The 21471-nt window shown below is 62.5% G+C and overlaps 1 protein-coding gene across 1 annotated transcript in view; it reads right to left on the reverse strand.

The window, feature by feature from the left end:
• The window catches only part of c2h1orf131 (chromosome 2 C1orf131 homolog), a 60024-nt gene extending 38992 nt beyond the window's left edge, over window positions 1-21032 (reverse strand). The window contains exon 1 of the mRNA XM_063038844.1: window positions 20877-21032. Within this exon, the coding sequence (XP_062894914.1) occupies window positions 20877-20949 (73 nt within the window). The 5' untranslated portion in view covers window positions 20950-21032. The remainder of the gene's footprint in view (window positions 1-20876) is intronic.
• Between the last annotated feature and the right edge of the window lie 439 nt (window positions 21033-21471).

Consider the following 21471-nt stretch of genomic DNA (forward strand, 5'->3'; position numbering starts at 1 on the left):
CCCTCCCTCCCTCACTCACCGTACTGATACATCCTGGCCCTCCCTCCCTCACTCACCGTACTGATACAGCCTGGCCCTCCCTCCCTCCCTCACTCACCGTACCGATACAGCCTGGCCCTCCCTCCCTCACTCACCGTACCGATACAGCCTGGCCCTCCCTCCCTCACTCACCGTACTGATACAGCCTGGCCCTCCCTCCCTCCCTCACTCACCGTACTGATACATCCTGGCCCTCCCTCCCTCACTCACCGTACTGATACAGCCTGGCCCTTCCTCCCTCACTCACCGTACTGATACAGCCTGGCCCTCCCTCCCTCACTCACCGTACTGATACAGCCTGGCCCTCCCTCCATCACTCACCGTACCGATACAGCCTGGCCCTCCCTCACTCACCGTACCGATACAGCCTGGCCCTCCCTCCCTCCCTCACCGTACTGATACAGCCTGGCCCTCCCTCACTCACTCACCGTACTGATACAGCCTGGCCCTTCCTCCCTCACTCACCGTACTGATACAGCCTGGCCCTCCCTCCCTCACCGTACTGATACAGTCTGGCCCTCCATCACTCACCGTACTGATACAGCCTGGCCCTCCCTCCCTCACTCACCGTACTGATACAGCCTGGCCCTCCCTCCCTCACCGTACTGATACAGCCTGGCCCTCCCTCACTCACCGTACTGATACAGCCTGGCCCTTCCTCCCTCACTCACCGTACTGATACAGCCTGGCCCTCCCTCCCTCACCGTACTGATACAGTCTGGCCCTCCATCACTCAGCGTACTGATACAGTCTGTCCCTCCCTCCCTTACTCACCGTACTGATACAGCCTGGCCCTCCCTCCATCACTCACCGTACCGATACAGCCTGGCCCTCCCTCACTCACCGTACCGATGCAGCCTGGCCCACCCCCCCGCCCTCACTCACCGTACCGATACAGCCTGGCCCACCCTCCTTCCCTCACTCACCGTACCGATACAGCCTGGCCCTCCCTCCCTCACTCACTCAACATACCGATACAGCCTGGCCCTCCCTCCCACACTCCCTCACTCACCGTACCGATACAGCCTGGCCCTCCCTCCCTCCCTCCCTCACCGTACTGATACAGCCTGGCCCTCCCTCCCTCCCTCCCTCACCTTACCGATACAGCCTGGCCCTCCCTCCCTCACCGTACCCATACAGCCTGGCCCTCCCTCCCTCACCGTAGTGATACAGCCTGGCCCTCCCTCCCTCCCTCACTCACCGTACTGATACATCCTGGCCCTCCCTCCCTCACTCACCGTACTGATACAGCCTGGCCCTCCCTCCATCACTCACCGTACCGATACAGCCTGGCCCTCCCTCCCTCACTCCCTCACCGTACTGATACAGCCTGGCCCTCCCTCCATCACTCACCGTACCGATACAGCCTGGCCCTCCCTCCCTCCCTCACCGTACTGATACAGCCTGGCCCTCCCTCCATCACTCACCGTACCGATACAGCCTGGCCCTCCCTTCCTCCCTCCCTCACCGTACTGATACAGCCTGGCCCTCCATCACTCACCGTACCGATACAGCCTGGCCCTCCCTCCCTCCCTCACTAACCGTACCGATACAGCCTGGCCCTCCCTCCCTCACCTTACTGATACAGCCTGGCCCTCCCTCCCTCCCTCCCTCACCGAACTGATACAGCCTGGCCCTCCCTCCCTCACCTTACCGATACAGCCTGGCCCTCCCTCCCTCCCTCCCTCACCGTATCGAAACAGCCTGGCCCTCCCTCCCTCACCATACCCATACGGCCTGGCCCTCCCTCACTCACCATACTGATACATCCTGGCCCGCCCTCCCTCCCTCACTCACCGTACTGATACAGCCTGGCCCTCCCTCCCTTACCGTACCGATACAGCCTGGCCCTCCCTCCCTCACTCACCGTACTGATACAGCCTGGCCCTCCCTCCCTCACTCACGGTACCGATACAGCCTGGCCCTCCCTCCCTCAGTCACCGTACTGATACAGTCTGGCCCACCCTCACTCACCGTACCGATACAGCCTGGCCCTCTCTCCCTCACTCACCGTACTGATACAGCCTGGCCCTCCCTCCCTCACTCACCGTACCGATACAGCCTGGCCCTCACTCCCTGACTCACCGTACTGATACAGCCTGGCCCTCCCTCCATCACTCACCGTACCGATACAGCCTGGCCCTCCCTCACTCACTCACCGTACCGATACAGCCTGGCCCTCCCTCCCTCCCTCACCGTACCGATACAGCCTGGCCCACCCTCACTCACTCACCGTACTGATACAGCCTGACCCTCCCTCCCTCACCATACTGATACAGCCTGGCCCTCCCTCACTCACCGTACCGATACAGCCTGGCCCACCCTCCTTCCCTCACTCACCGTACCGATACAGCCTGGCCCTCCCTCCCTCCCTCACTCACCGTACTGATACATCCTGACCCTCCGTCCCTCCCTCACCGTACTGATACAGCCTGGCCCTCACTCACTCACCGTACTGATACAGCCTGGCCCTGACTCACTCACCGTACCGATACAGCCTGGCCCTCCCTCACTCACCGTACTGATACAGCCTGGCCCTCCCTCCCTCACCGTACTGATACAGTCTGGCCCTCCCTCACTCACCATACCGATACAGCCTGGCCCTCCCTCCCTCCTTCACCGTACCGATACAGCCTGGCCCTCCCTCCCTCCCTCACCATACTGATACAGCCTGGCCCTCCCTCTCTCACCGTACTGATACAGTCTGGCCCTCCCTCACTCACCATACTGATACAGCCTGGCCCTCCCTCCCCGTACCGATACAGCCTGGCCCTCCCTCCCTCCCTTACCGTACCGATACAGCCTGGCCCTCCCTCCCTCCCTCACCGTACCGATACAGCCTGGCCCTCCCTCCCTCACTCACCTTAACGATACAGCCTGGCCCTCCCTCCCTCACTCACCGTACCGATACAGCCTGGCCCTCCCTCCCACACCTTACCGATACAGCCTGGCCCTCCCTCCCTCACTCACCGTACTGATACAGCCTGGCCCTCCCTCACTCACCGTACTGATACAGCCTGGCCCTCCCTCACTCACCGTACCATAACAGCCTGGCCCTCCCTCACTCACTCACCGTACCGATACAGCCTGGCCCTCCCTCCCTCCCTCACCGTACCGATACAGCCTGGCCCTCCCTCCCTCACTCACCTTACCGATACAGCCTGGCCCTCCCTCCCTCACTCACCGTACCGATACAGCCTGGCCCTCCCTCCCTCACTCACCGTACTGATACAGCCTGGCCCTCCATCACTCACCGTACTGATACAGCCTGGCCCTCCCTCCCTCACTCACCGTACCGATACAGCCTGGCCCTCCATCACTCACCGTACTGATACAGCCTCGCCCTCCATCACTCACCGTACCGATACAGTCTGGCCCACCCTCACTCACCGTACCGATACAGCCTGGCCCTCCCTCCCTCACTCACCGTACTGATACAGCCTGGCCCTCCCTCCCTCACTCACCGTACCGATACAGCCTGGCCCTCCCTCCCTGACTCACCGTACTGATACAGCCTGGCCCTCCCTCCATCACGCACCGTACCGATACAGCCTGGCCCTCCCTCACTCACTCACCGTACTGATACAGCCTGGCCCTCCCTCCCTCCCTCACCGTACCGATACAGCCTGGCCCACCCTCACTCACTCACCGTACTGATACAGCCTGGCCCTCCCTCCCTCACCATACTGATACAGCCTGGCCCTCCCTCACTCACCGTACCGATACAGCCTGGCCCTCCCTCCCTCACTCACCATACCGATACAGCCTGGCCCACCCTCCTTCCCTCACTCACCGTACCGATACAGCCTGGCCCTCCCTCCCTCACTCACTCACCGTACTGATACAGCCTGGCCCTCCCTCACTCACCGTACTGATACATCCTGACCCTCCCTCCCTCCCTCACCGTACTGATACAGCCTGGCCCTCACTCACTCACCGTACTGATACAGCCTGGCCCTCACTCACTCACCGTACCGATACAGCCTGGCTCTCCCTCACTCACCGTACTGATACAGCCTGGCCCTCCCTCCCTCACCGTACCGATACAGTCTGGCCCTCCCTCACCGTACTGATACAGTCTGGCCCTCCCTCACTCACCATACCGATACAGCCTGGCCCTCCCTCCCACCCTCACCGTACCGATACAGCCTGGCCCTCCCTCCCTCCCTCACCGTACTGATACAGCCTGGCCCTCCCTCACTCACCGTACTGATACAGTCTGGCCCTCCCTCACTCACCATACTGATACAGCCTGGCCCTCCCTCCCTCACCGTACCGATACAGCCTGGCCCTCCCTCCCTCCCTCACCGTACCGATACAGCCTGGCCCTCCCTCCCTCCCTTACCGTACCGATACAGCCTGGCCCTCCCTCCCTCACTCACCTTACCGATACAGCCTGGCCCTCCCTCCCTCACTCACCGTACCGATACAGCCTGGCCCTCCCTCCCTCACTCACCGTACCGATACAGCCTGGCCCTCCATCACTCACCGTACCGATACAGCCTGGCCCTCCCTCACTCACCGTACCGATACAGCCTGGCCCTCCCTCACTCACCGTACTGATACAGCCTGGCCCTCCCTCACTCACTCACCGTACTGATACAGCCTGGCCCTCCCTCACTCACCGTACTGATACAGCCTGGCCCTCCCTCCCTCCCTCACCGTACTGATACAGCCTGGCCCTCCCTCACTCACCGTACTGATACAGCCTGGCCCTCCCTCCCTCCCTCACCGTACCGATACAGCCTGGCCCTCCCTCCCTCACTCACCTTACCGATACAGCCTGGCCCTCCCTCCCTCACTCACCGTACTGATACAGCCTGGCCATCCCTCCCTCACTCACCGTACTAATACAGCCTGGCCCTCCCTCCCTCACTCACCGTACTGATACAGCCTGGCCCTCCCTCACTCACCGTACTGATACAGCCTGGCCCTCCCTCCCTCACTCACTCACCGTACTGATACAGCCTGGCCCTCCCTCACTCACTCACCGTACTGATACAGCCTGGCCCTCCCTCACTCACCGTACTGATACAGCCTGGCCCTCCCTCCCTCCCTCACCGTACTGATACAGCCTGGCCCTCCCTCACTCACCGTACTGATACAGCCTGGCCCTCCCTCCCTCCCTCACCGTACCGATACAGCCTGGCCCTCCCTCCCTCACTCACCTTACCGATACAGCCTGGCCCTCCCTCCCTCACTCACCGTACTGATACAGCCTGGCCCTCCCTCCCTCACTCACCGTACTAATACAGCCTGGCCCTCCCTCCCTCACTCACCGTACTGATACAGCCTGGCCCTCCCTCACTCACCGTACTGATACAGCCTGGCCCTCCCTCCCTCACTCACTCACCGTACTGATACAGCCTGGCCCTCCCTCCCTCACTCACCGTACTGATACAGCCTGGCCCTCCCTCCCTCACTCACCGTACTGATACAGCCTGGCCCTCCCTCACTCAGCATACCGATACAGCCTGGCCCTCCCTCCCTCCCTCACCGTACTGATACAGTCTGGCCCTCCATCACTCACCGTACTGATACAGCCTGGCCCTCCCTCCCTCACCGTACCGATACAGCCTGGTCCTCCCTCCCTCACTCACGGTACTGATACAGCCTGGCCCTCCCTCACTCACCGTACCGATACGGTCTGGCCCTCCATCACTCACCGTACCCATACGGCCTGGCCCTCCCTCACTGACCGTACCGATACAGCCTGGCCCTCCCTCCCTCCCTCACCGTACTGATACAGCCTGGCCCTCCCTCCCTCCCTCACTCACCGTACCGATACAGCCTGGCCCTCCCTCCCTCACTCACCGTACCGATACAGCCTGGCCCTCCCTCACTCACCGTACTGATACAGCCTGGCCCTCCCTCCCTCCCTCACCGTACCGATACAGCCTGGCCCTCCCTCCCTCACCGTACTGATACAGCCTGGCCCTCCCTCATTCACCGTACTGATACAGCCTGGCCCTCCCTCACTCACCGTACTGATACAGCCTGGCCCTCCCTCCCTCACTCACCGTACCGATACAGCCTGGCCCTCCCTCCCTCCCTCACCGTAGTGATACAGCCTGGCCCTCCCTCCCTCCCTCACCGTACCGATACAGCCTGGCCCTCCCTCCCTCCCTCCCTCACCGTACTGATACAGCCTGGCCCTCCCTCCTTCCCGCACCGTACCGATACAGCCTGGCCCTTCCCTCACTCACCGTACCGATACAGCCTGGCCCTCCCTCACTCACCGTACTGATACAGCCTGGCCCTCCCTCCCTCCCTCACCGTACCGATACAGCCTGGCCCTCCCTCCCTCCCTCACCGTACCGATACAGCCTGGCCCTCCCTCCCTCACTCACCGTACCGATACAGCCTGGCCCTCCCTCCCTGACTCACCGTACTGATACAGCCTGGCCCTCCCTCCATCACTCACCGTACCGATACAGCCTGGCCCTCCCTCACTCACTCACCGTACTGATACAGCCTGGCCCTCCCTCCCTCCCTTACCGTACCGATACAGCCTGGCCCACCCTCACTCACTCACCGTACTGATACAGCCTGGCCCTCCCTCCCTCACCATACTGATACAGCCTGGCCCTCCCTCACTCACCGTACCGATACAGCCTGGCCCTCCCTCCCTCACTCACCATACCGATACAGCCTGGCCCACCCTCCTCCCTCACTCACCGTACCGATACAGCCTGGCCCTCCCTCCCTCACTCACTCAACATACCGATACAGCCTGGCCCTCCCTCCCTCCCTCACTCACCGTACTGATACAGCCTGGCCCTCCCTCACTCTCCGTACTGATACATCCTGACCCTCCCTCCCTCCCTCACCGTACTGATACAGCCTGGCCCTCCCTCACTCACTCACCGTACCGATACAGCCTGGCCCTCCCTCCCTCACTCACCTTACCGATACAGCCTGGCCCTCCCTCCCTCACTCACCGTACCGATACAGCCTGGCCCTCCCTCCCTCACTCACCGTACTGATACAGCCTGGCCCTCCCTCACTCACCGTACTGATACAGCCTGGCCCTCCCTCACTCACCGTACCGATACAGCCTGGCCTTCCATCACTCACCGTACCGATACAGCCTGGCCCTCCCTCACTCACCGTACCGATACAGCCTGGCCCTCCCTCACTCACCGTACTGATACAGCCTGGCCCTCCCTCACTCACTCACCGTACTGATACAGCCTGGCCCTCCCTCCCTCACCGTACTGATACAGCCTGGCCCTCCCTCACTCACCGTACTGATACAGCCTGGCCCTTCCTCCCTCACTCACCGTACTGATACAGCCTGGCCCTCCCTCCCTCACCGTACTGATACAGTCTGGCCCTCCATCACTCAGCGTACTGATACAGTCTGTCCCTCCCTCCCTTACTCACCGTACTGATACAGCCTGGCCCTCCCTCCATCACTCACCGTACCGATACAGCCTGGCCCTCCCTCACTCACCGTACCGATGCAGCCTGGCCCTCCCTCCCTCCCTCACTCACCGTACCGATACAGCCTGGCCCACCCTCCTTCCCTCACTCACCGTACCGATACAGCCTGGCCCTCCCTCCCTCACTCACTCAACATACCGATACAGCCTGGCCCTCCCTCCCACCCTCCCTCACTCACCGTACCGATACAGCCTGGCCCTCCCTCCCTCCCTCCCTCACCGTACTGATACAGCCTGGCCCTCCCTCCCTCCCTCCCTCACCTTACCGATACAGCCTGGCCCTCCCTCCCTCACCGTACCCATACAGCCTGGCCCTCCCTCCCTCACCGTAGTGATACAGCCTGGCCCTCCCTCCCTCCCTCACTCACCGTACTGATACATCCTGGCCCTCCCTCCCTCACTCACCGTACTGATACAGCCTGGCCCTCCCTCCATCACTCACCGTACCGATACAGCCTGGCCCTCCCTCCCTCACTCCCTCACCGTACTGATACAGCCTGGCCCTCCCTCCATCACTCACCGTACCGATACAGCCTGGCCCTCCCTCCCTCCCTCACCGTACTGATACAGCCTGGCCCTCCCTCCATCACTCACCGTACCGATACAGCCTGGCCCTCCCTTCCTCCCTCCCTCACCGTACTGATACAGCCTGGCCCTCCATCACTCACCGTACCGATACAGCCTGGCCCTCCCTCCCTCCCTCACTAACCGTACCGATACAGCCTGGCCCTCCCTCCCTCACCTTACTGATACAGCCTGGCCCTCCCTCCCTCCCTCCCTCACCGAACTGATACAGCCTGGCCCTCCCTCCCTCACCTTACCGATACAGCCTGGCCCTCCCTCCCTCCCTCCCTCACCGTATCGAAACAGCCTGTCCCTCACCATACCCATACGGCCTGGCCCTCCCTCACTCACCATACTGATACATCCTGGCCCGCCCTCCCTCCCTCACTCACCGTACTGATACAGCCTGGCCCTCCCTCCCTTACCGTACCGATACAGCCTGGCCCTCCCTCCCTCACTCACCGTACTGATACAGCCTGGCCCTCCCTCCCTCACTCACGGTACCGATACAGCCTGGCCCTCCCTCCCTCAGTCACCTTACTGATACAGTCTAGCCCACCCTCACTCACCGTACCGATACAGCCTGGCCCTCTCTCCCTCACTCACCGTACTGATACAGCCTGGCCCTCCCTCCCTCACTCACCGTACCGATACAGCCTGGCCCTCCCTCCCTGACTCACCGTACTGATACAGCCTGGCCCTCCCTCCATCACTCACCGTACCGATACAGCCTGGCCCTCCCTCACTCACTCACCGTACCGATACAGCCTGGCCCTCCCTCCCTCCCTCACCGTACCGATACAGCCTGGCCCACCCTCACTCACTCACCGTACTGATACAGCCTGACCCTCCCTCCCTCACCATACTGATACAGCCTGGCCCTCCCTCACTCACCGTACCGATACAGCCTGGCCCACCCTCCTTCCCTCACTCACCGTACCGATACAGCCTGGCCCTCCCTCCCTCCCTCACTCACCGTACTGATACATCCTGACCCTCCCTCCCTCCCTCACCGTACTGATACAGCCTGGCCCTCACTCACTCACCGTACTGATACAGCCTGGCCCTGACTCACTCACCGTACCGATACAGCCTGGCCCTCCCTCACTCACCGTACTGATACAGCCTGGCCCTCCCTCCCTCACCGTACTGATACAGTCTGGCCCTCCCTCACTCACCATACCGATACAGCCTGGCCCTCCCTCCCTCCTTCACCGTACCGATACAGCCTGGCCCTCCCTCCCTCCCTCACCATACTGATACAGCCTGGCCCTCCCTCTCTCACCGTACTGATACAGTCTGGCCCTCCCTCACTCACCATACTGATACAGCCTGTCCCTCCCTCCCCGTACCGATACAGCCTGGCCCTCCCTCCCTCCCTTACCGTACCGATACAGCCTGGCCCTCCCTCCCTCCCTCACCGTACCGATACAGCCTGGCCCTCCCTCCCTCACTCACCTTAACGATACAGCCTGGCCCTCCCTCCCTCACTCACCGTACCGATACAGCCTGGCCCTCCCTCACTCACCTTACCGATACAGCCTGGCCCTCCCTCCCTCACTCACCGTACTGATACAGCCTGGCCCTCCCTCACTCACCGTACTGATACAGCCTGGCCCTCCCTCACTCACCGTACTGATACAGCCTGGCCCTCCCTCACTCACTCACCGTACCGATACAGCCTGGCCCTCCCTCCCTCCCTCACCGTACCGATACAGCCTGGCCCTCCCTCCCTCACTCACCTTACCGATACAGCCTGGCCCTCCCTCCCTCACTCACCGTACTGATACAGCCTGGCCCTCCATCACTCACCGTACTGATACAGCCTGGCCCTCCCTCCCTCACTCACCGTACCGATACAGCCTGGCCCTCCATCACTCACCGTACTGATACAGCCTCGCCCTCCATCACTCACCGTACCGATACAGTCTGGCCCACCCTCACTCACCGTACCGATACAGCCTGGCCCTCCCTCCCTCACTCACCGTACTGATACAGCCTGGCCCTCCCTCCCTCACTCACCGTACCGATACAGCCTGGCCCTCCCTCCCTGACTCACCGTACTGATACAGCCTGGCCCTCCCTCCATCACGCACCGTACCGATACAGCCTGGCCCTCCCTCACTCACTCACCGTACTGATACAGCCTGGCCCTCCCTCCCTCCCTCACCGTACCGATACAGCCTGGCCCACCCTCACTCACTCACCGTACTGATACAGCCTGGCCCTCCCTCCCTCACCATACTGATACAGCCTGGCCCTCCCTCACTCACCGTACCGATACAGCCTGGCCCTCCCTCCCTCACTCACCATACCGATACAGCCTGGCCCACCCTCCTTCCCTCACTCACCGTACCGATACAGCCTGGCCCTCCCTCCCTCACTCACTCACCGTACTGATACAGCCTGGCCCTCCCTCACTCACCGTACTGATACATCCTGACCCTCCCTCCCTCCCTCACCGTACTGATACAGCCTGGCCCTCACTCACTCACCGTACTGATACAGCCTGGCCCTCACTCACTCACCGTACCGATACAGCCTGGCTCTCCCTCACTCACCGTACTGATACAGCCTGGCCCTCCCTCCCTCACCGTACCGATACAGTCTGGCCCTCCCTCACCGTACTGATACAGTCTGGCCCTCCCTCACTCACCATACCGATACAGCCTGGCCCTCCCTCCCACCCTCACCGTACCGATACAGCCTGGCCCTCCCTCCCTCCCTCACCGTACTGATACAGCCTGGCCCTCCCTCACTCACCGTACTGATACAGTCTGGCCCTCCCTCACTCACCATACTGATACAGCCTGGCCCTCCCTCCCTCACCGTACCGATACAGCCTGGCCCTCCCTCCCTCCCTCACCGTACCGATACAGCCTGGCCCTCCCTCCCTCCCTTACCGTACCGATACAGCCTGGCCCTCCCTCCCTCACTCACCTTACCGATACAGCCTGGCCCTCCCTCCCTCACTCACCGTACCGATACAGCCTGGCCCTCCCTCCCTCACTCACCTTACCGATACAGCCTGGCCCTCCCTCCCTCACTCACCGTACTGATACAGCCTGGCCCTCCCTCACTCACCGTACTGATACAGCCTGGCCCTCCCTCACTCACTCACCGTACCGATACAGCCTGGCCCTCCCTCACTCACTGACCGTACCGATACAGCCTGGCCCTCCCTCCCTCACTCACCTTACCGATACAGCCTGGCCCTCCCTCCCTCACTCACCGTACCGATACAGCCTGGCCCTCCCTCCCTCACTCACCGTACTGATACAGCCTGGCCCTCCCTCACTCACCGTACTGATACAGCCTGGCCCTCCCTCACTCACCGTACCGATACAGCCTGGCCCTCCATCACTCACCGTACCGATACAGCCTGGCCCTCCCTCACTCACCGTACCGATACAGCCTGGCCCTCCCTCACTCACCGTACTGATACAGCCTGGCCCTCCCTCACTCACTCACCGTACTGATACAGCCTGGCCCTCCCTCACTCACCGTACTGATACAGCCTGGCCCTCCCTCCCTCCCTCACCGTACTGATACAGCCTGGCCCTCCCTCACTCACCGTACTGATACAGCCTGGCCCTCCCTCCCTCCCTCACCGTACCGATACAGCCTGGCCCTCCCTCCCTCACTCACCTTACCGATACAGCCTGGCCCTCCCTCCCTCACTCACCGTACTGATACAGCCTGGCCATCCCTCCCTCACTCACCGTACTAATACAGCCTGGCCCTCCCTCCCTCACTCACCGTACTGATACAGCCTGGCCCTCCCTCACTCACCGTACTGATACAGCCTGGCCCTCCCTCCCTCACTCACTCACCGTACTGATACAGCCTGGCCCTCCCTCACTCACTCACCGTACTGATACAGCCTGGCCCTCCCTCACTCACCGTACTGATACAGCCTGGCCCTCCCTCCCTCCCTCACCGTACTGATACAGCCTGGCCCTCCCTCACTCACCGTACTGATACAGCCTGGCCCTCCCTCCCTCCCTCACCGTACCGATACAGCCTGGCCCTCCCTCCCTCACTCACCTTACCGATACAGCCTGGCCCTCCCTCCCTCACTCACCGTACTGATACAGCCTGGCCCTCCCTCCCTCACTCACCGTACTAATACAGCCTGGCCCTCCCTCCCTCACTCACCGTACTGATACAGCCTGGCCCTCCCTCACTCACCGTACTGATACAGCCTGGCCCTCCCTCCCTCACTCACTCACCGTACTGATACAGCCTGGCCCTCCCTCCCTCACTCACCGTACTGATACAGCCTGGCCCTCCCTCCCTCACTCACCGTACTGATACAGCCTGGCCCTCCCTCACTCAGCATACCGATACAGCCTGGCCCTCCCTCCCTCCCTCACCGTACTGATACAGTCTGGCCCTCCATCACTCACCGTACTGATACAGCCTGGCCCTCCCTCCCTCACCGTACCGATACAGCCTGGTCCTCCCTCCCTCACTCACGGTACTGATACAGCCTGGCCCTCCCTCACTCACCGTACCGATACGGTCTGGCCCTCCATCACTCACCGTACCCATACGGCCTGGCCCTCCCTCACTGACCGTACCGATACAGCCTGGCCCTCCCTCCCTCCCTCACCGTACTGATACAGCCTGGCCCTCCCTCCCTCCCTCACTCACCGTACCGATACAGCCTGGCCCTCCCTCCCTCACTCACCGTACCGATACAGCCTGGCCCTCCCTCACTCACCGTACTGATACAGCCTGGCCCTCCCTCCCTCCCTCACCGTACCGATACAGCCTGGCCCTCCCTCCCTCACCGTACTGATACAGCCTGGCCCTCCCTCATTCACCGTACTGATACAGCCTGGCCCTCCCTCACTCACCGTACTGATACAGCCTGGCCCTCCCTCCCTCACTCACCGTACCGATACAGCCTGGCCCTCCCTCCCTCCCTCCCTCACCGTACTGATACAGCCTGGCCCTCCCTCCCTCCCTCACCGTACCGATACAGCCTGGCCCTCCCTCCCTCCCTCCCTCACCGTACTGATACAGCCTGGCCCTCCCTCCTTCCCTCACCGTACCGATACAGCCTGGCCCTTCCCTCACTCACCGTACCGATACAGCCTGGCCCTCCCTCACTCACCGTACTGATACAGCCTGGCCCTCCCTCCCTCCCTCACCGTACCGATACAGCCTGGCCCTCCCTCCCTCCCTCACCGTACCGATACAGCCTGGCCCTCCCTCCCTCACTCACCGTACCGATACAGCCTGGCCCTCCCTCCCTGACTCACCGTACTGATACAGCCTGGCCCTCCCTCCATCACTCACCGTACCGATACAGCCTGGCCCTCCCTCACTCACTCACCGTACTGATACAGCCTGGCCCTCCCTCCCTCACCATACTGATACAGCCTGGCCCTCCCTCACTCACCGTACCGATACAGCCTGGCCCTCCCTCCCTCACTCACCATACCGATACAGCCTGGCCCACCCTCCTTCCCTCACTCACCGTACCGATACAGCCTGGCCCTCCCTCCCTCACTCACTCAACATACCGATACAGCCTGGCCCTCCCTCCCTCCCTCACTCACCGTACTGATACAGCCTGGCCCTCCCTCACTCTCCGTACTGATACATCCTGACCCTCCCTCCCTCCCTCACCGTACTGATACAGCCTGGCCCTCCCTCACTCACTCACCGTACCGATACAGCCTGGCCCTCCCTCCCTCACTCACCTTACCGATACAGCCTGGCCCTCCCTCCCTCACTCACCGTACCGATACAGCCTGGCCCTCCCTCACTCACTCACCGTACTGATACAGCCTGGCCCTCCCTCCCTCCCTCACCGTACCGATACAGCCTGGCCCACCCTCACTCACTCACCGTACTGATACAGCCTGGCCCTCCCTCCCTCACCATACTGATACAGCCTGGCCCTCCCTCACTCACCGTACCGATACAGCCTGGCCCTCCCTCCCTCACTCACCATACCGATACAGCCTGGCCCACCCTCCTTCCCTCACTCACCGTACCGATACAGCCTGGCCCTCCCTCCCTCACTCACTCACCGTACTGATACAGCCTGGCCCTCCCTCACTCACCGTACTGATACATCCTGACCCTCCCTCCCTCCCTCACCGTACTGATACAGCCTGGCCCTCACTCACTCACCGTACTGATACAGCCTGGCCCTCACTCACTCACCGTACCGATACAGCCTGGCTCTCCCTCACTCACCGTACTGATACAGCCTGGCCCTCCCTCCCTCACCGTACCGATACAGTCTGGCCCTCCCTCACCGTACTGATACAGTCTGGCCCTCCCTCACTCACCATACCGATACAGCCTGGCCCTCCCTCCCACCCTCACCGTACCGATACAGCCTGGCCCTCCCTCCCTCCCTCACCGTACTGATACAGCCTGGCCCTCCCTCACTCACCGTACTGATACAGTCTGGCCCTCCCTCACTCACCATACTGATACAGCCTGGCCCTCCCTCCCTCACCGTACCGATACAGCCTGGCCCTCCCTCCCTCCCTCACCGTACCGATACAGCCTGGCCCTCCCTCCCTCCCTTACCGTACCGATACAGCCTGGCCCTCCCTCCCTCACTCACCTTACCGATACAGCCTGGCCCTCCCTCCCTCACTCACCGTACCGATACAGCCTGGCCCTCCCTCCCTCACTCACCTTACCGATACAGCCTGGCCCTCCCTCCCTCACTCACCGTACTGATACAGCCTGGCCCTCCCTCACTCACCGTACTGATACAGCCTGGCCCTCCCTCACTCACTCACCGTACCGATACAGCCTGGCCCTCCCTCACTCACTGACCGTACCGATACAGCCTGGCCCTCCCTCCCTCACTCACCTTACCGATACAGCCTGGCCCTCCCTCCCTCACTCACCGTACCGATACAGCCTGGCCCTCCCTCCCTTACTCACCGTACCGATACAGCCTGGCCCTCCATCACTCACCGTACCGATACAGCCTGGCCCTCCCTCACTCACCGTACCGATACAGCCTGGCCCTCCCTCACTCACCGTACTGATACAGCCTGGCCCTCCCTCACTCACTCACCGTACTGATACAGCCTGGCCCTCCCTCACTCACCGTACTGATACAGCCTGGCCCTCCCTCCCTCCCTCACCGTACTGATACAGCCTGGCCCTCCCTCACTCACCGTACTGATACAGCCTGGCCCTCCCTCCCTCCCTCACCGTACCGATACAGCCTGGCCCTCCCTCCCTCACTCACCTTACCGATACAGCCTGGCCCTCCCTCCCTCACTCACCGTACTGATACAGCCTGGCCATCCCTCCCTCACTCACCGTACTAATACAGCCTGGCCCTCCCTCCCTCACTCACCGTACTGATACAGCCTGGCCCTCCCTCACTCACCGTACTGATACAGCCTGGCCCTCCCTCCCTCACTCACTCACCGTACTGATACAGCCTGGCCCTCCCTCACTCACTCACCGTACTGATACAGCCTGGCCCTCCCTCACTCACCGTACTGATACAGCCTGGCCCTCCCTCCCTCCCTCACCGTACTGATACAGCCTGGCCCTCCCTCACTCACCGTACTGATACAGCCTGGCCCTCCCTCCCTCCCTCACCGTACCGATACAGCCTGGCCCTCCCTCCCTCACTCACCTTACCGATACAGCCTGGCCCTCCCTCCCTCACTCACCGTACTGATACAGCCTGGCCCTCCCTCCCTCACTCACCGTACTAATACAGCCTGGCCCTCCCTCCCTCACTCACCGTACTGATACAGCCTGGCCCTCCCTCACTCACCGTACTGATACAGCCTGGCCCTCCCTCCCTCACTCACTCACCGTACTGATACAGCCTGGCCCTCCCTCCCTCACTCACCGTACTGATACAGCCTGGCCCTCCCTCCCTCACTCACCGTACTGATACAGCCTGGCCCTCCCTCACTCAGCATACCGATACAGCCTGGCCCTCCCTCCCTCCCTCACCGTACTGATACAGTCTGGCCCTCCATCACTCACCGTACTGATACAGCCTGGCCCTCCCTCCCTCACCGTACCGATACAGCCTGGTCCTCCCTCCCTCACTCACGGTACTGATACAGCCTGGCCCTCCCTCACTCACCGTACCGATACGGTCTGGCCCTCCATCACTCACCGTACCCATACGGCCTGGCCCTCCCTCACTGACCGTACCGATACAGCCTGGCCCTCCCTCCCTCCCTCCCTCACCGTACTGATACAGCCTGGCCCTCCCTCCCTCCCTCACTCACCGTACCGATACAGCCTGGCCCTCCCTCCCTCACTCACCGTACCGATACAGCCTGGCCCTCCCTCCCTCACTCACCGTACTGATACAGCCTGGCCCTCCCTCCCTCCCTCACCGTACCGATACAGCCTGGCCCTCCCTCCCTCACCGTACTGATACAGCCTGGCCCTCCCTCATTCACCGTACTGATACAGCCTGGCCCTCCCTCACTCACCGTACTGATACAGCCTGGCCCTCCCTCCCTCACTCACCGTACCGATACAGCCTGGCCCTCCCTCCCTCCCTCACCGTACCGATACAGCCTGGCCCTCCCTCCCTCCCTCCCTCACCGTACTGATACAGCCTGGCCCTCCCTCCTTCCCTCACCGTACCGATACAGCCTGGCCCTTCCCTCACTCACCGTACCGATACAGCCTGGCCCTCCCTCACTCACCGTACTGATACAGCCTGGCCCTCCCTCCCTCACCGTACCGATACAGCCTGGCCCTCCCTCCCTCCCTCACCGTACCGATACAGCCTGGCCCTCCCTCCCTCACTCACCGTACCGATACAGCCTGGCCCTCCCTCCCTGACTCACCGTACTGATACAGCCTGGCCCTCCCTCCATCACTCACCGTACCGATACAGCCTGGCCCTCCCTCACTCACTCACCGTACTGATACAGCCTGGCCCTCCCTCCCTCCCTTACCGTACCGATACAGCCTGGCCCACCCTCACTCACTCACCGTACTGATACAGCCTGGCCCTCCCTCCCTCACCATACTGATACAGCCTGGCCCTCCCTCACTCACCGTACCGATACAGCCTGGCCCTCCCTCCCTCACTCACCATACCGATACAGCCTGGCCCACCCTCCTTCCCTCACTCACCGTACCGATACAGCCTGGCCCTCCCTCCCTCACTCACTCAACATACCGATACAGCCTGGCCCTCCCTCCCTCCCTCACTCACCGTACTGATACAGCCTGGCCCTCCCTCACTCTCCGTACTGATACATCCTGACCCTCCCTCCCTCCCTCACCGTACTGATACAGCCTGGCCCTCCCTCACTCACTCACCGTACCGATACAGCCTGGCCCTCCCTCCCTCACTCACCTTACCGATACAGCCTGGCCCTCCCTCCCTCACTCACCGTACCGATACAGCCTGGCCCTCCCTCCCTCACTCACCGTACTGATACAGCCTGGCCCTCCCTCACTCACCGTACTGATACAGCCTGGCCCTCCCTCACTCACCGTACCGATACAGCATGGCCTTCCATCACTCACCGTACCGATACAGCCTGGCCCTCCCTCACTCACCGTACCGATACAGCCTGGCCCTCCCTCACTCACCGTACTGATACAGCCTGGCCCTCCCTCACTCACTCACCGTACTGATACAGCCTGGCCCTCCCTCACTCACCCTACTGATACAGCCTGGCCCTCCCTCCCTCCCTCACCGTACCGATACAGCCTGGCCCTCCCTCCCTCACTCACCTTACCGATACAGCCTGGCCCTCCCTCCCTCACTCACCGTACTGATACAGCCTGGCCCTCCCTCCCTCACTCACCGTACTAATACAGCCTGGCCCTCCCTCCCTCACTCACCGTACTGATACAGCCTGGCCCTCCCTCACTCACCGTACTGATACAGCCTGGCCCTCCCTCCCTCACTCACTCACCGTACTGATACAGCCTGGCCCTCCCTCCCTCACTCACCGTACTGATACAGCCTGGCCCTCCCTCCCTCACTCACCGTACTGATACAGCCTTGCCCTCCCTCACTCAGCATACCGATACAGCCTGGCCCTCCCTCCCTCCCTCACCGTACTGATACAGTCTGGCCCTCCATCACTCACCGTACTGATACAGCCTGGCCCTCCCTCCCTCACCGTACCGATACAGCCTGGTCCTCCCTCCCTCACTCACGGTACTGATACAGCCTGGCCCTCCCTCACTCACCGTACCGATACGGTCTGGCCCTCCATCACTCACCGTACCCATACGGCCTGGCCCTCCCTCACTGACCGTACCGATACAGCCTGGCCCTCCCTCCCTCCCTCCCTCACCGTACTGATACAGCCTGGCCCTCCCTCCCTCCCTCACTCACCTTACCGATACAGCCTGGCCCTCCCTCCCTCACTCACCGTACCGATACAGCCTGGCCCTCCCTCCCTCACTCACCGTACTGATACAGCCTGGCCCTCCCTCACTCACTGTACTGATACAGCCTGGCCCTCCCTCACTCACCGTACCGATACAGCCTGGCCCTCCATCACTCACCGTACCGATACAGCCTGGCCCTCCCTCACTCACCGTACCGATACAGCCTGGCCCTCCCTCACTCACCGTACTGATACAGCCTGGCCCTCCCTCACTCACTCACCGTACTGATACAGCCTGGCCCTCCCTCACTCACCGTACTGATACAGCCTGGCCCTCCCTCACCGTACCGATACAGCCTGGCCCTCCCTCCCTCACTCACCTTACCGATACAGCCTGGCCCTCCCTCCCTCACTCACCGTACTGATACAGCCTGGCCCTCCCTCCCTCACTCACCGTACTAATACAGCCTGGCCCTCCCTCCCTCACTCACCGTACTGATACAGCCTGGCCCTCCCTCACTCACCGTACTGATACAGCCTGGCCCTCCCTCCCTCCCTCACTCACCGTACTGATACAGCCTGGCCCTCCCTCCCTCACTCACCGTACTGATACAGCCTGGCCCTCCCTCACTCAGCATACCGATACAGCCTGGCCCTCCCTCCCTCCCTCACCGTACTGATACAGTCTGGCCCTCCATCACTCACCGTACTGATACAGCCTGGCCCTCCCTCCCTCACCGTACCGATACAGCCTGGTCCTCCCTCCCTCACTCACGGTACTGATACAGCCTGGCCCTCCCTCACTCACCGAACCGATACGGTCTGGCCCTCCATCACTCACCGTACCCATACGGCCTGGCCCTCCCTCACTGACCGTACCGATACAGCCTGGCCCTCCCTCCCTCCCTCCCTCACCGTACTGATACAGCCTGGCCCTCCCTCCCTCCCTCACTCACCGTACCGATACAGCCTGGCCCTCCCTCCCTCACTCACCGTACCGATACAGCCTGGCCCTCCCTCACTCACCGTACTGATACAGCCTGGCCCTCCCTCCCTCCCTGACCGTACCGATACAGCCTGGCCCTCCCTCCCTCACCGTACTGATACAGCCTGGCCCTCCCTCACTCACCGTACTGATACAGCCTGGCCCTCCCTCCCTCACTCACCGTACCGATACAGCCTGGCCCTCCCTCCCTCCCTCCCTCACCGTACTGATACAGCCTGGCCCTCCCTCCCTCCCTCACCGTACCGATACAGCCTGGCCCTCCCTCCCTCCCTCCCTCCCTCACCGTACTGATACAGCCTGGCCCTCCCTCCTTCCCTCACCGTACCGATACAGCCTGGCCCTTCCCTCACTCACCGTACCGATACAGCCTGGCCCTCCCTCCCTCCCTCACCGTACCGATACAGCCTGGCCCTCCCTCCCTCACCGTACTGATACAGCCTGGCCCTCCCTCACTCACCGTACTGATACAGCCTGGCCCTCCCTCACTCACCGTACTGATACAGCCTGGCCCTCCCTCCCTCACTCACCGTACCTATACAGCCTGGCCCTCCCTCCCTCCCTCCCTCACCGTACTGATACAGCCTGGCCCTCCCTCCCTCCCTCACCGTACCGATACAGCCTGGCCCTCTCTCCCTCACCGTACTGATACAGCCTGGCCCTCCCTCCCTCACCGTACCGATACAGCCTGGCCCTCCCTCCCTCCCTCCCTCACCGTACTGATACAGCCTGGCCCTCCCTCCTTCCCTCACCGTACCGATACAGCCTGGCCCTTCCCTCACTCACCGTACCGATACAGCCTGGCCCTCCCTCACTCACCGTACCGATACAGCCTGGCCCTCCCTCCCTCCCTCACCGTACCGATACAGCCTGGCCCTCCCTCCTTCCCTCACCGTACCGATACAGCCTGGCCCTCCCTCCCTCACTCACCGTACCGATACAGCCTGGCCCTCCCTCACTCACCGTACTGATACAGCCTGGCCCTCCCTCCTTCCCTCACCGTACCGATACAGCCTGGCCCTCCCTCCTTCCCTCACCGTACCGATACAGCCTGGCCCTCCCTCCCTCACTCACCGTACCGATACAGCCTGGCCCTCCCTCCCTCCCTCACCGTACCGATACAGCCTGGCCCTCCCTCCTTCCCTCACCGTACCGATACAGCCTGGCCCTCCCTCACTCACCGTACCGATACAGCCTGGCCCTCCCTCCCTCCCTCACCGTACCGATACAGCCTGGCCCTCCCTCCCTCACCGTACTGATACAGCCTGGCCCTCCCTCCTTCCCTCACCGTACTGATACAGCCTGGCCCTCCCTCCTTCCCTCACCGTACCGATACAGCCTGGCCCTCCCTCCCTCACTCACCGTACCGATACAGCCTGGCCCTCCTTCCCTCACCGTACCGATACAGCCTGGCCCTCCTTCCCTCACCGTACCGATACAGCCTGGCCCTCCTTCCCTCACCGTACCGATACAGCCTGGCCCTCCCTCACTCACCGTACTGATACAGCTGACTGAGGATGCAGTCGAGCAGCCGCCGCTCGGCCTCGCCGGTATCGCGTTCACCCATTGCCTGCCCTTCCCCCTTGTCACCCCGACGTTTTACGTCAGTCGTCGCACTCTCAGATGTCACTACGTTTTCGACGTCAGGCCATCAAGCCGAGGAGGGACATACGCCACGTGGGGCGGAGAGAGCTTCGCTGACGTCTTCACATCGGCGGGCGCTGTCCCACGAGGGGGCGGAGCTTATTGTTGGGTTTGGGTAGCGGTTGGCGGGGGCGGAGCCTGTGCTGACTCGCGGGAGGAAGAAAGGCGATTGGTTATTCGTGGGAGGACAGTGGGCGGAGCTTGCGGCAGCTCGAGGGGAGACGACAAAGCGATTGGTTGGTTGCGAGGATGGTGGGCGGAGCCGCGGCCTGCCGGGCTGGTGGTTTGCCTTTTGGCTGGTGCTTGGTGACAGTCGTTGGTATTATGAGCCGTGGATGCCTCACATGGCCCGGATCACCATGGCGGGCTCGACTGTGGAGTCCCTTTACTCGGTGAGTGCGGGGTGGTGTTCACAGAGGGAAAGTGGCCTGTTGGGCGCCGTCTC

This window comes from Mobula hypostoma (genome assembly GCF_963921235.1).
Source record: "Mobula hypostoma chromosome 2 unlocalized genomic scaffold, sMobHyp1.1 SUPER_2_unloc_1, whole genome shotgun sequence".
Lineage (NCBI taxonomy): Eukaryota > Metazoa > Chordata > Chondrichthyes > Myliobatiformes > Myliobatidae > Mobula > Mobula hypostoma.